This window comes from Lonchura striata, chromosome 4, assembly GCF_050655825.1.
Source record: "Lonchura striata isolate lonStrDom1 chromosome 4, ASM5065582v1, whole genome shotgun sequence".
In the NCBI taxonomy this organism is placed as follows: Eukaryota; Metazoa; Chordata; class Aves; order Passeriformes; family Estrildidae; genus Lonchura; species Lonchura striata.
In genome coordinates this window covers 15,993,330-16,008,063 of record NC_140706.1, presented here as the reverse complement: position 1 = coordinate 16,008,063, position 14,734 = coordinate 15,993,330, and the positions used below count along the sequence as shown (strand labels likewise).

General features: G+C 38.0%; 1 protein-coding gene across 10 annotated transcripts in view; it reads left to right on the top strand.

Annotated features, from left to right (window-relative positions):
• FAM184B (family with sequence similarity 184 member B) overlaps positions 1-14,734 on the top strand; it is a 44,861-nt gene that overhangs the window by 312 nt on the left and 29,815 nt on the right. For 8 of the 10 annotated variants that reach the window (XM_085578526.1, XM_085578523.1, XM_085578530.1 and 5 more), the window contains exon 2: positions 67-7,710. In XM_085578526.1, coding sequence (XP_085434652.1) covers positions 7,576-7,710 — 135 coding nt within the window. In that variant the 5' untranslated portion in view covers positions 67-7,575. Of the gene's footprint in view, positions 1-66; positions 7,711-7,743; positions 8,165-14,734 lie in introns of those variants that run through there. The other 2 variants (XM_085578524.1, XM_085578532.1) reach the window with 2 other exon arrangements.

The window sequence follows — 14,734 nt, the reverse complement described above, 5'->3', positions numbered from 1 at the left end:
GTATGTATGTGGGGCGAGTTGGTTTTTTTTTGTTGTTGTTTGGGTTTTTTTGTGGGTTTTTTTTAGGAATGAGATACTCGCTTCAAAGAGCATCTAAATCTTCCAGAGGAAAAAAAAATATAGTTTTCTTATCAGAATAATTTCTTCAAGCCTTGCTCAGACTCAAAGATGCCTTGGGGATTAAAGTAAACAGTTAACATACAACAGACAAAGTTCTTGTTTTAAGTAGAATGTATGCATAACCATGAAAAATATATGAATATGCAACAAGCTATTGCTTTTAAAGTCATTCCTTTGTTAACAAAGTTTACTTTTCATGACTTACTGTCCATGAGCATCCATATGTCCATAATTCTTTGCTTTTTATTGTCTTATAATTGTCCTAACACTAAACTTTATTACTCTAATTGTATTACTATTTTTATAACCATTTTATTATTATTAAACTTTTAAAATTTTAAAAACCAAGTAATTCGCGTTTTTCACAGCCCTAATCACCCTTTCTGTGAAGAAATTCTTCCTAATGTCCAACCTTAAGGTGGCTCGTAAGACTGCGTTCCCCGTCCTGCGTGGGGTTGCCTGTGAGCAGATGCCGACCCTGTGGCTATAGCCTCCTTTCAGGTGGCTGAACGATGAGGTCCTCCTGAACCTCCTCCAGGCCTTACAGCCCCAATTCCTGCAGCTGCTCCTCGTGGGATTTGGGCTCCAGACCCTTCCTGGGCCATGCGGTGGCCCTGCGGCTGTTCCAAAGCCCGTTCGTGGTGTTGGTCCGGCTGGGGCTAGGGGGGAGCAGCGCAGGCGAGGCCTTCCAGAATTGCATTGGCCAAGATAGAGAAATGTGCCTGACAAACCCGCCCGGAGCCGCTCTCCCAAAGTCCTCTCTGGACGTGAGCACCAGGGAAAGAACAGACGGGCTTCGTAAACCGAAATGGCAGCAAGCTGAGAAAGCTTAGCCGCTGTCTAAATAATGAGAGCTCATTGAAACTCCACTCTTCTGTACCCTCTGCGAGCGGCCGAGAAGCCGCACGTACGGATGCAGCACCCATTTGTGCTCCTTCCAGTCTGAATCCCTTTTTAGTGGAAATTTCCCCTAAGCTTTCAAGCGTTTGTTGTGAAGCTAATGCTTTCCCAGAAATCCTTTAACTTGAGAATAGTAATAAACCTCATTATCTCAGTATCTCATTAAAAACAGGAAAGATAACTAAGCTCAAAGCCCGGAGCTGCATTAGTGTTATGGAACATACGGTGAGCATTTAATGACACAATTAATGAGAAACAAGGGCGTGGCTGATTAGCTAAGGGGAAACATTCTGAGCATATATCAATTACAGAGTTAGAGACAACATTCAAAGAAGTGAATACAAGCTGTGGACAGCAGGAACTTAAGATTTGACATCCATATATGTTTGGGCTGTAAGAAAAAAGTGCCTGATGGACCTCAAGGGATGACAGCTATTTAGTAAGGGCAGGTGACAAACCATCAAATGACAAGAGGTCAAAAAGGCAGGACCTGTCTTGAAGAAGAGTCATTAATGTCTAAGGAAGAAAAATAAAATAAAATAAAAACACACTAGGGGTCAGTCTTGTTCTAGATCTGAATCTTCCCAGTGTTTTATTTAAGAAGCAGATTTTAATCAACCAAATGATTGGAATTATTTTTTCCTTACAATGGTGTCAAGGATTATGGGATATATATGAGCTGTATGTGAAGAATGGAGGGCAGCAGCTGGAGACAAAGTATTTTCTTTTAAAAATAAAATAAAAATAAAAATAAATAAAATAAAAATAAATTCTAAAATAATTGAAATATGTGGCAGAGGGCTTTTTTCCCCTGACACATTATACTACCATGCATTGTGTGTGTTTAAAAAAAACCCTCCATTTTAAAGCTGAGTTTTATATTTTTTATTAACTTCTAAAAGATATGGATCATATATATATATATAAAATATATCTTCTCCTAGAGAGTAGGAAATTGATTCTATATCCACAAATACAACAGTAACATAGAATCTTATATGTTAGCATTTTTTCTAAAAGTCTTCATTTTATGTTGGAAAAATAATCACTCTACAAAACCACTATAATCAACTGCAAATCATCAATTACTTGAACTTTTTTTAAAATTAAAAAAAATAAATTAAACTTAGTGGGGAAATACAATGTGTAACAATCTTTCTATTTAATGTATTTTTACTGGATAGTTACCTTCATATAGATTTTTTTTTTCTGCAATAGAATCCCTGTATGTGGACAAGAAGATGCAATCAGGCAGATGAGCAGATAAACCTTTGTGGTTCTTGTGGCATTAAAAACACAGGAGAGTTACTTTAACTGAAAGCATAATGCAAACTGAATGATTTTTGATTCACACGTTTAGCATCCCAGTTGTGTCTACGTGCATCTCAGTTCTACAGAAGACCTTCCTTGGAGAATACCTCAGAGTCCCTTTCCATGGATTTCATCTAGGATGTGAGATTTATTTCTTACAGACTGCTTTAAATATTTCTGCTAGGCTTTGCATTTACAGGTAGAAATAGAAAATTCTCAGTACAATTGGTATTTTATGTGTAGGTAAATAACATGCTGAAGTAGGATCACAAAAGCTGGTTATGTTTCTGTGGTACCAGATACCTTGTTCAACTGATAGAAGTGTTGCAATCATGTTTTTTACAGCTTACTTTAGTGCAGCCTTGACTGCCCTGATCAGCTTTAATGAGCCCTGACCTGCCTCCCCTGAGGCCTGAAGCCACAGCCTTTGCCTGTGGGCCCAGGAACCCATTCCAGCTCTGCCCTGCACCCTCAGTTCCTTGCTGAGCTAACTCTCGGGGCACAGTGAGGACCAGCTGCTTCCTGAAGGATGGATATAATGACTGATTAGGAGGGCAAAGATTTAATGAAGGCCCAGAGGTTATAGCCAGTGGGATTCCACAGTTCTATCCAGAAAAGAATGATGAAACTCTGAACCTTGAATTGTGCTACGGGCCCCGGAGGGTAATGCACTCTATTAATTCCAACTTTTTTCCTTGTCCTTTAAAGTAGTGACCTTATCTGCCATGTTCTAATTCTCATGGCTCGCTGTTCTAGATCCTTTCTCTTTCTTTTGTTGGTTCTGTTATGTGAGCAAATACAGTGCCACAGGGTAAGCCAAACTTGCTGCATGCCAATTACTTGGTGGTAATATTAAATATAGGTCATTGGATAAAAAATGGAAGTTGATGCTATCCTGTTAGGTGTTCATGGACTTTTATATCTGATGTGTCTGGTTGGTTCCAGTTTCCATATTTAAAACATAAACACAGTAATGTTTCATCCATAATTAAATCATCATTATGCAACAGAAGTTGATGTCCACAATCCTCCAAAACTTGTATAAATGTAAGCCACCTATAAAATTGTATATACATTTTTGAATAGTTAATGTTTTCAGTCAATGAAGAAATCAGTAGCCCTTCTGCTGTTTTTGGAATCCTGTTTTATGAGGTGGGCAGAAATTAAAAATATAAAGTAGTAATATATAATATTTTTATATGTAATTATTTATAACATGGGTAATTATCCAAGATGAATCAATAGCAACACTTTATATTCATCATTTTTCTTGCACTCAATCCCAAAACAAGTTTTGTTGGAAATGGAATCATGAATTAGACATAACTTATGAGTCTTCTGACTGTTATTTTTATCCTTATTTCCATTTTTTTTTTTTCCTCTTGTCAAAAAAAGAGAATATGGTTCCTGGATTCTCTGTTCTGGGGTCAAAAAGCTACTCTAGGATGAAAGTGAATGTCAGTGGAGATGAAAAATGAGGGTAGAGATTTAGGAATTAAATTAGAATCTCAGGCATGTATCCTCCTTTACTGGCACACTAAGTTGAGAGGTTTTAAGTAAGTTTTAGTAATACAGCTTTTTCATTTGAAACATAGAATCACAGGAAGGTTTGGGTTGGCAGGGTCCTTGAGGATCATCTAATTCCTGCTGCCACCCCAGTGCTGCCATGGGCAGGGATACCACCCAGTAGCTCAGGGTGCCCAGGGCCCCATGCTGTCAGCTCTGATATAACATTACAGTTCATAACTAACTTGTTCTACCATTTTCAAAGGCAGACTTTGTTGGACTGCAAAACAGCAGTAGAATGTAATCCAGAGAATCAGTTTAACTTTACTGTTGTATATTAAAAAAAAAAAAAACAAAACTCACTGAGCACTGGTGTTCAGACAAAGGGTGAAAGAATTGGGCTGTATTAATTGTGTTTTAGGAAAGCTGTTTGCAATGTGTTAAACAAAGGTGCAAACTTATGTATAAAACATGTGCAACAAAAATGTATTTTTTTATGTCTTGGAATTTGAGGGTATGGCTCTTTTAATAGTAACTAGTAGCTAGTCAGGAGATTGCAGAAATTATGTAGTTTGAGTGTTCAACAAGCAGGAGTTATCAAAAATGGAAGGCTTATAGTCTTTTGGTCATGTATGATTTTTTGTTCTTTTACAGAAGGAACTAGTTCATATATCGGAACAGCAAAGCTACAAACCTGTGTACAGTTAATCAAAATTTATAAAAACTGTAGTGACTTGACCACTTTCTCTCACTTTTTTTTTTTTTCACCAAAAATTAATGCAGCAATAATAATTCAAGCATATGCATTTTTGATGCTGTTGAGTCAGGGAAGGAAAGAAAAGACTGATCTTCAGAGGGTGAATTAGAACCTTTAACGAAAGTAGTGCATCTTTTTATAATGTGACTCGCTAAGGTGAGACTTGATTGCTCTCAGAGTAAAACCTCTTGCACTATTAGTGAGCTATGAATAGCACACTCAGAGAATCATATCTATAAACAACAGTTACAGAAAGAGAGATAATAATTGTTTTAATTCTTTTCTCTGAATTTCCCAGGCTTACCCTGGGAGAAAATGATCTCTGTTCTTTCTTCAACTGAACTGAGTATATCCATACATTTTCTGGTTAGATTTTTGATTTTTATTTTGAACTGTTTTTGCCATCTACTGGCCCAAGTTCAGACACATTCTGTAATTTACTTGTGTTCCATGTGATTCTCACAAAACCCATGTTTGTATAGTACACGTTTGCAACATCCTTGTTTTGGCATCTTATTTATAGGTGATTCCTAGATCAGTTACAAGGGAAAAAGAAAGCTAAATGCTCTTTGAAACATTCTAGCATTATCTGCTGAAATTCTGTTCTTGATACTAAGTTGGGTTTTTTGAGTAATTAAATTAATGAACTGGAGTCATCTGTGAATTTATTTTCTGGTGCATGAGGTCTGATTGAAACTTTTCCAGGGTTTGAAGTATTGTCTGAGAAGTCTTGTCTGGACTGAGAATACTTCACTAGTGATGAATTTGTTTTGCTAAAACATCATATTGTACCAAAATCTCAAGTTCTTTCCCTCTAATGCCCCAAAATTCATAAAAAGCCTGCTTGAAGATATCTCAGTAGTTTATGCCTTTTCCAATGTATCTGCAGATCCGTGCTTCTCTGCTCATGCCCATGTGGGTGTCTCAAGTCTCTATCCACTCCTGCCTTCAGGTTCAGTATTCAGTAGAGCAACTATAAATGTTACTGTCCACCTGTGTGATAACACAGGTAAGTTCTTGTAAGTACTTGTAAAACTTTTGCAATTTTCTTAATTTGCTTTCTGTTGTCACTTAGTTTGTTCTATTTTTTCTGAAGAAACAATGTGTTAGGACTTTGCTCCAGCCCTTGCTCTTCCCTTGATTGTCCTAATAAGCTTGTCAATTTAATCAAAATCTTACATATAATTAAATTCCCAGGCTTTTTCTCAAATTGATGACCAGACAGAGAAGGTATTATAAAATACTAACAGAGCTAAGCTTATGTGTGAGTACATATCTTAATCAGAAAATTAGCAGTGGCATGTCCCTGTGTCCTAGTCACAGAAAAAGTTCCAGCAGCATCTTGATCACTAGTGCCAGTGAATAAAGAAACTGTACTTTGTTATTCCTTTGTACAAGGATCTGTTTCTCACCTTTTCTAATTAATGTTCTTTTTGGGCTAAACATAATTTCTCTGCTTAGCATCTCTCAGGAACTGTGATAATTTTCATTCATACATTGCATTTCTCAGTCTTCATTTCCTCTCATTCCTGGAGTGAAGATTTTTTTCTGCCTCTAGAGATTTAGAGTATCTCCTTTTCTCCCAGCAATCAAGGGTTTGGTTTCCCTGTTCCAAGGTCGTATCTTCTTACATCTTTACAGTGTTCCTTCTTCCCACTACATTTTAGGTATTCTGCCCTGATCTTTTCCATTTAGGAGTGTTGTTCCTAACAGTTCTTTGTCTTTCTTTGCCCTTACCAAGATTTTCTGGTTTTCTTCTGCCCTACCATTAACTGGTACCAGATAATCTTCCTCCTCAATTCTGATAGTCCTCAGGAAACTTTTTTTAAACCCACCACTAGCAAAGCGGGAGCTTCTCACCCAAGAAGGATGGCAAGTACTGCCAGGAGATCAGACTGGAAAGCTGCTTGCCTTTCCAGGTAGGGGTAGCAGGACAGAAGCAGCCTCATGACCCCTCTGGCTGGCTGCAAGTCAGCGGGGCCTGAGGTGGAGCCCTCAGCATTCCCATGGGGCCTCTTGCATTGGCAGCAGTGTCACAGCACAGGGATGTTGGGCAGCTCTTGGCTTCCCTTATCTGTTCTTTCTCCCTTTTCCTCTTTTCTACCTCTTTTACTTCACCCTACTTGGCCTTCTCCTACTTCTCTTCTAGACTTGTTTAAACGTGTTCGCCAACAGTTTTCCTCTCGCATAACACTTCACTGAAGTATTCTGTTAAAAAATCTCTTTGAAACAGTATGCGCAAAAAAAAACAAAAAAGACCTGTAATACTCTGTAATACTGCCAGTCTTCTTCAGACACCTTTCCAGTGCCTTTAGTATGACTGGAGTGAACAGAGTCTCCTTGGATAAGGCAGGAAGACCGGATTGTGGACACAGTTCCCGGGCTCACCTGTGCTTGTGAGCCCCTTGGCTCCCATTCTGCTTTCAACACAGCAGCAAAAGCTGAGCAAAAGGTTCTCTTCATCACCTATGGGCCCATCCTTGTTTAGAGAGGATTGCCAAAATAACAGAACATGTAAAAGGTGCCAACACTGTCTTCTCAGATGACCTCTGCAGTCCTTTGACCCTTAAGAAGGCAGCATGACCTGATCTTCAGGCAGTCTCTACTACAACAGATCCCCGGCAATGCCTGTGCTACTGTCTCTAGGCTGGCTCAGAGTCTCCGGGGGGAATCTGTAGCACCCAGCCGCTGGCGTCTTCTCCTGGCGGAAGCTCAACCATTTGAAGAGAAGGGGAGGGAAAAAAAAATCCCAATCAGGACGCTTGCACATGCTGTTCTCTGCTTGCTCGCCTGGGTGTTTTGCTGAAGGACTGGGACATCTGCAGAGAAGGGGGAGCGGCGGCGGCCGGAGCGTGCCCTGGTCGGGCTGAAGTTCCTGCAGCGCCGGGGGCTGTGAGTGCGCTCAGCCGGGGGCGAGCGGCGGGGCCGGGATCGCGCTGCCCGGAGCGTACGCAGACAGACGTGATTAAAATTCAAGCCTAATGGCCTCTGGCATAAACAACATTCATCAGCCCGGGACTTGCAATGGATCTAAAGCCGCTCGCAGCAGCACGGCAGAGGAATACAATCGGGAAATGCACGTGAAAATGTGCAAGAAGATTGCCCAGCTCACTAAGGTAAGTCTCGCTGTTGCAGTCTTTCCAGGGAGGTGAGGCTGCCCTGGGCGGGGGGGTCAGGGAATTGTCTCCTCTGGTGCCCTTATCTGACAGGAGGGAAAGGAAGCGGCTCTTCTTAGGCTGTTGCCGAGAGCATCGGTGTGCACAAACTTCCCTGCACACAGTTCCCCCGCGGGGGCTGCAGCCCATCCTTAGGGGTTGCCTTTGTGGCAGCCGCTGGACGCCTCGCACTGCGCTGCTCTAATTACCATAGTGCGACCATAACGGGAGGAGCTCCAGCTCCGCCAGGACGCGGGGTTTGTCTGGAAGCTGGTGAGAGGGATTGACAGAATCCGCTTTTCTTCTAGAATTACGAAGACTGCAAATAATTTGAGTTTATAGGTTCTCAAGTAATACTGTTGCAAAGCTGCAGCCAACGCGTGGTACTACAGTACAATAGTACTCTGAGTCGCAGGTAATTATTCCTGATGTGCATAAGAACTACTTTAAATGACATTTGTAAAAGGAGTTGGAGAAGAGACAGGACTAAATTACGTGGTATATTGTACTTAAAACTTTTAGTCAATACTGAACTATTCAGTATCTTCCACACTGTTGAGAAATAAGAGAAAATATATAGGAAATAGTAGTTATCTATTAACCTATTCTTATGCTGCATCTTTGTCAGTGAGAAAAACATATTTACTATCCTTGCTTACTAATGCAGCTTTTACATGTTCTGTAACTTTGCTGCAATTGATACTTATTAGCAATGAAAAAACATTGAATGAAAATACAGATCAAAGAATAAGTCATTTAGATGTTTAAGTTAGAATGTCTTACTAGTTACAGTGCTATCATTCTCATCTCATGATAGCTACATAACAATGTACATCATGTGCATCAATACAAGAGCTACCTCTACTTACATATACTTCCTATACCTCTTGTACTATATCAATATTTACAAATTCTTTGATTGTATGTTTGTTTAACAGTATTTGTGCACAATAAGCTCCTTACTTCTTCCCATGCATTGTATAATTTTATTCCAGTCATTGTTTCAGATGTCTTTTGCTAATTTCCTACTTTAAAGTATGTGTGGTTTGATTTCTTTAGTTTTGATAAAATTTCCCCTCTTAATGCTTTTCAGTTATCTGAAATAAAGATGATTTATACCTGAGGCTCAAAAAAGTACCTCTGAAAGGCAAATAATTCTGTTTTGGAATGTGGCTTTTAAGAAGCAATTTTCTCTGCAATAACACTACACTTACAGAGAATTCATGGCACAACTGGATTTTGATTACATGCTTTCCCTTCTGAATTCTGTGTAGACTAATGCTGTTGGCAAGCATATAAGAAGCAAAATCTGACACCAGATCAGCTGAAAAATGGCTATATGGGAAATTTGTCATAATAATTTTTGGCCTAGGAATTTTGAGAGCTCCCTTTTAAAGCACTGTTTTCTTGGTTATATTACAGCCCAAATGATTATACTTAAATCCCTTCTAAATTGAAATGGCCCATAGTACTTTTCCTTTTTGTTTCTAACGCAGTATGCAATACTGCTGTGTGTTGTTGCACAGCTGCAACTTCCTGTCTCAGTGACTGTAGAGTCTCATTGATGAGGAGATAATGATCTCATTAATCATCCACTCAGTGTTGTGCCAGGCGAGATTAATACAAAATATGTAAATTATGTATAAGATATAGACCTTGTCTTCACTTTCTTAATAGTCGCTAGGGCCCTCTTCCTACTCTCAAAGGCAAAGAAGTGTGTAAAGGTATCAACAGGAACCGAACTGGGCGAGGTGAAGAGTTTCTGTCCTTGCATGAAGTGCTGATTATGTATTAAGGTGTTGGTTAGAGGAATACTGGGATCCAAGGTGGCAGAGACTGAGAGACGCTCCCATTCTACTGCCGTGATATTTCTGGTTTTGAAGAGGTAGAATATAGAAAGTTTTCATACCTTCAGTCATGCATTTTTCCTGTTCTGCATGTTTTTGGCTGTAGCCACAAAAAATACAAACCTTTAGCACTGTCAATGTTTTGTTTGCTTTGGACCACAGACTACTAGTTTTTTGTAGCTCACTTCTCTTGAAATGGGTGTATTATGTATTGTATTTAATTGTAGCAGAATGCATGACTTTGTAGTTGTTATAAAGTAACACTAATGATGATGTTCAAACTTCTCCATCAGACGCTGGACCCATGGCATGCTACTTCATGCTTTCCCATTTCTTTGTATCTGTTTAGCAGTAACTTCTGTATATGTTTAGCAATAACTTCTGTATCTGTTTGGCAATAATGTGGAGTTTGAGATGCATGTTGACTTTTATAGGCCTTGGGGTGTCATTCCCTGCTGCCTCAAGTTACGGATTTGTAACATCTACTGGCTGTTACAGGATTTTCATGTGCACATGGTTTCTCAGCATAGTCCTTTTTATTTGAAATTGGATGTGAAAGTCAAATCAACTCTTGAAGAAGAGTGTTGAGGATCAGCTTTCATTAACAGAATCCGTTTGGACAGGGCTAACAGGAGCTAGATACGTTGCAGATATCCATGCTATTCAAGCTTCTCTTCAAACCTCTGCCAGTGGGGCTCACACCAAACCTGCTATTCTGGACTGCAGTTCTGAAACCAAGCCCAGTGTGAATACTTAGAAAGGTGACAGTACCTGGTGATCAGAGAGCTACTTAAACCACAAAGTAGTTCCGTTTCCTTCTTAGAAACAAATTCCTAGATACCAAAAAAATACCTAGGGGTATTTTTTACTGAGAGAAAACAGTTGTTCTCAAGTATTTTTTTCCCCTTGAGGTTCACCTGACTCTCTATTGCAAATCTGGGAGCCTTTTTATAACAAGCACATTTTAAATTGCAGTATTACTCGTCAATTAGATTGTTACTAAAAAGAAAGTCTATTAGTCTGGCAAAAATTCTGTGTATGTATGTTGGATACTGTGAGTTGTAACAGAGAAAGAGAGTGCTGATGCAAGGAAAAGTTAATTGCTGGTAAAATGCACTTGCAAACCCTTTTTTCCCTTTAGGGGAAAGAAATGTCAAAGGGAAGCAAGTGTATTCCTCTTCCAGAAGCAACAGCATAGGCAGATGTTCCTTAATGACTCTGTGTGCAGCAGTTCAAAATGTTACACGTTATCACTGCCTATCACCAGCACTCACTAGGAGGTTTAGCCCCTCAGCTCAGTCAGCAAGGTAGAAAATATGACCATTGTTTAATAGGCTTCAGTGAAAAATCAGCCAGAAAAGCAAACCCCTCTTTCTTTTATTGCTTAAGGGAGGGATGGCTGACTTCTGCACTAACATGCTTATTTTTTGTTAGCCTCACTCTTGTGGGTGGAAATTTACTGAAGAATTAGCAAGTGGCCTGGCGCATGTGTGGGGGCACAGACGGTTTGCACCACTTCAGTGTCTTGTAGCAGGGTTATATATTAGGTCTTTTAACCTTTCCTGCTGTATTTGCCATAAATCTATCAGACATTTCTTGGTTTTAGACATGAAATATGATCAAATTTTAATGGTTTATTCTGGAAGCACCTAACAGCTGGATACATCTAACAGAGCACTTCTGTGGTCTACTCATATTCCTGTTGAAAAATGTTGCCTTTTTCACATAGTTTGAGTTTATTGACCTTGTTTGCTGTGATGTGTTGACAGTACTCAGTAACCAGTGCTTACAGTGGTTCAGTTGTTGTGCAGTTAGTTATTGTTATGCTACCAGAGCTCTCCTGTGTGCTTGAGGCTTTTTGATCTCAGCTCTCTAGAGATGTATTCAATATTCTACAAAAATGAAGCAAAATAGAATAGAAGAAAAACTAGGATCATGCTTTTGGAGCAACAGTATTTTTCCTTTGGGCAAGGAATATAAAAAATTATTTTCACGTAGTCAAATAGAGAGAATGTATTTATAAAACTGCTTAAATTATGTGCTAACAAGACCAAAAAAATCAGCCACCCATATCCCCAAGTACTTTCTGATGTATTTTTTTTCATTATTTTTGTGCATAACTTGCTATCAAAGCTAGCATAAGTTTTGCTTATGAGCTGACAAGAATGTGCAGGCTAAGATTTTTAAACTTGTCATTATTATGTTTTTCCTTACAGAAAGTTCCTCCCTAAAAAGGAACTGCTGGATTATTAAATGCATGTGCAATGTCATAAAATAGTGTCGATCAGCTAGTCAAAAGCAGTATTAAAGCCATACTTCTATTGGGAAAAAACCTAGTATCTTATTTAGACAGCTAGAAATTATAATTTAAATTAATTCAAGAGATGGGAATGATGTCTATTTATGGAATTACTTCCATACCATACAAATTTGGCACTAATTATATCAAGTTTGCAGAAAATCTGATGGTTTTAGTAATTGACAAGTCAAGACTACTTTATAATGGAAAGTACATAATGAATTCAAGTCTGTTTATCAATGAATACCGGTTAATGTTTATACTTTTTTGCATATTATTAATATGCAAATTACAGACAATAGGCAATAAAATATCTAATGATCCATTAATTGCACAAAATAAAATTGCAAGCTTATAGCTTTTTCATATTCTTTTTGGTACTATTTAAAAGTACTTTTTTCAGTGATGCTGTAATAGTACCTCTCTCCTAATATTTTCCTTAACCAGTATGTACATGCCAATGTTTTACAACTGTGAAAATTATACCCAAATTAGAAGTCAGTGCCAAGTCAGTTGAAGACATTCTCATGTAAATATTTTGAGCTATGTGTTTTAGGCATTTGAACACTCCAGCATTGAATATTGTATATAAAATACTTTTTTTCCATAAAGTGTCATGTTCTTCCCCCCACCCCGCCTCCAGCAGTCACGTCTTCATTACCTAAAATATTTTGTGTGTTTTATTAAAACAGTTGTAACACTGAGGTAGAACTCCCTTTGTTGCCACCTCTACAGTCATATTAAACACATTATGTGTCTCACTGTTTTTCCTGGCTGTACACAGACTGTATTTAGTCTGATTCTAAAAACTACTTAGCCTGTGATTTTAAGTAGAAACAGATAGGTATGTGAGTTTTGGGTTGTTTTTTTTGGTTTTTTTTTTTTTGTTTTTTGGTTTTTTTTGGTTTGGTTTGGTTTGGTTTGGTTTTTTTTGGTTTTTTTTTGGTTTGTGCTTAAAGTTAGCAAGAAATCTGTGAATGTAGTTAGTGCAGTACCAAGTCTGAGTTAATTTATCCAACCCCCCAGTGGGCACAATAACTCCAACTTTGCTGTGCTGGTTCAAACTTGGCATTTTACTTTGTGTATATTAATTTGTCTGCCAAAGCTTGGAGACAGCAGAGCACACACAACTCTGCTACTGAGGAAATATCGCCTTTATTTCATAAAGAAACTACAAACTGTCTGTCTGCTTTCAAATAGGGATTTTTTTTTTCCTTAAGTTAATGACCTGGGTGAAATTCTTCTGAAGGAAGATTTTTTTTTTATGTGATTGTCATTCAGAACTTTGCCTGACTTGGTTTTTAGGCACTTAAACACAGTTTTAACTTAGAACAGTTTACTGCCAGAGAAGTATTCTGCTTTCATTATCTTTGGAAGCTACAGCATCTGGCTGTGACTATGCACCAACTGGTTGTAACTATATAACCCTCTTAGAAGGTTATAGAAGAGATACCTTTAAATGTTTTTTATTAAGATAATAATATGCCTTAGTATTTCATAAAAATAATGAATTTCTGTAGACATTGCAATCAACTCATTGCTGCTACATTCTTTGCAGACTGCTTCCACTTTTTCTGATGATAAATGGTAGTTAAACTTTCTTGGGTTTATGATCATTGGTGCAATCCCAGAAGGTGTCCAGCACATGCTTAATAAGAATATCTTCCTGAAATGGTGACATGAGTTGTGGCTGTATTCAATCTAGCTCCATTTTACTGTTACAAATGTTTGTGTCAAAATATCCTGGGTACATAAGGAGCAGTGTAGTTATTGTGATGTATATTATGTAGCCCTTTAGCTTCATAACACTATATTGACTTGGGGTCCAGTGATGCTGTTTTGAAAACAAGGAGATAAACTGAAAGAAAAATATCTTTTAAAAACCACTATGTTCAGGTCTGTCTGGGACAACAGCCTGATTCTGATGGTGGCCAGAAAGTTACAGGAATATGACATGCATCTGGTGCTCTTGTCTAAAGGTTCATTGCCTTCATTGATCTGTGAGATTTTCCAGATACTGGCAGAGTATCTTAATACTTCCTTGCCCTAACTGGATTTGTATTCAATACATTTTACAATAACTTCTTGCGTTCCTGTGATCTTTTATTTGAATTTGCTTACAGCAGCAAGAACTTAAATTTTGGTGCCTGTAGTAGCAGAAACTGGTATTATAAATTCATAGATACCTGAGGGTTCTGATGGCTTCTTTTCTCAATTAGCGAAGTATGAAGAATGTATAAAAATATTTTAAATTTTTAAAAATCCTCTCTGAGAATGCAAGCTACAGGAAAGTAAGAATTTTATCCAATCTGAATAATGCTTTAGTTTGAATTAGAAAGAAATAGGACTCATTTTATCTATGCTTATCACAGATCTACATAAAGGGCAAAACTTGCAATAAATATTATATTATAATATTTGTCTTTACAAAATCATGTATTTGTTTGGGAAAAATCTCTTCCACCTCAAGCTGTAATTAAATCAACAGTTCTACAGCTTACATTTGCAACACTTTCAAATCCTACTATGTTTAAAGTAAATACGTGGAAAGATGGGAATCAGGTGAGAGCTTACTTGACAAGTCTCTTTGGGTACTGTATTTATTGTAAAATTGGACAATGTTGCTTTATTGTATTCTGCAAATCAGAAGGTATTTCAAAGCATAAAATTTCAGGTAAACATCTAGAATTATTTAAAAAAACAACAAAACAGAACTGAAAGCACTGAATATATGTCTGCAATTTAGACTCTTTAAAGTTCTTTAAAAGTCTGGGATATAATGAAACATTTCACAAAATAGGCTGTTATTTTAGCAGATGAATTCTATCACCACTGTATT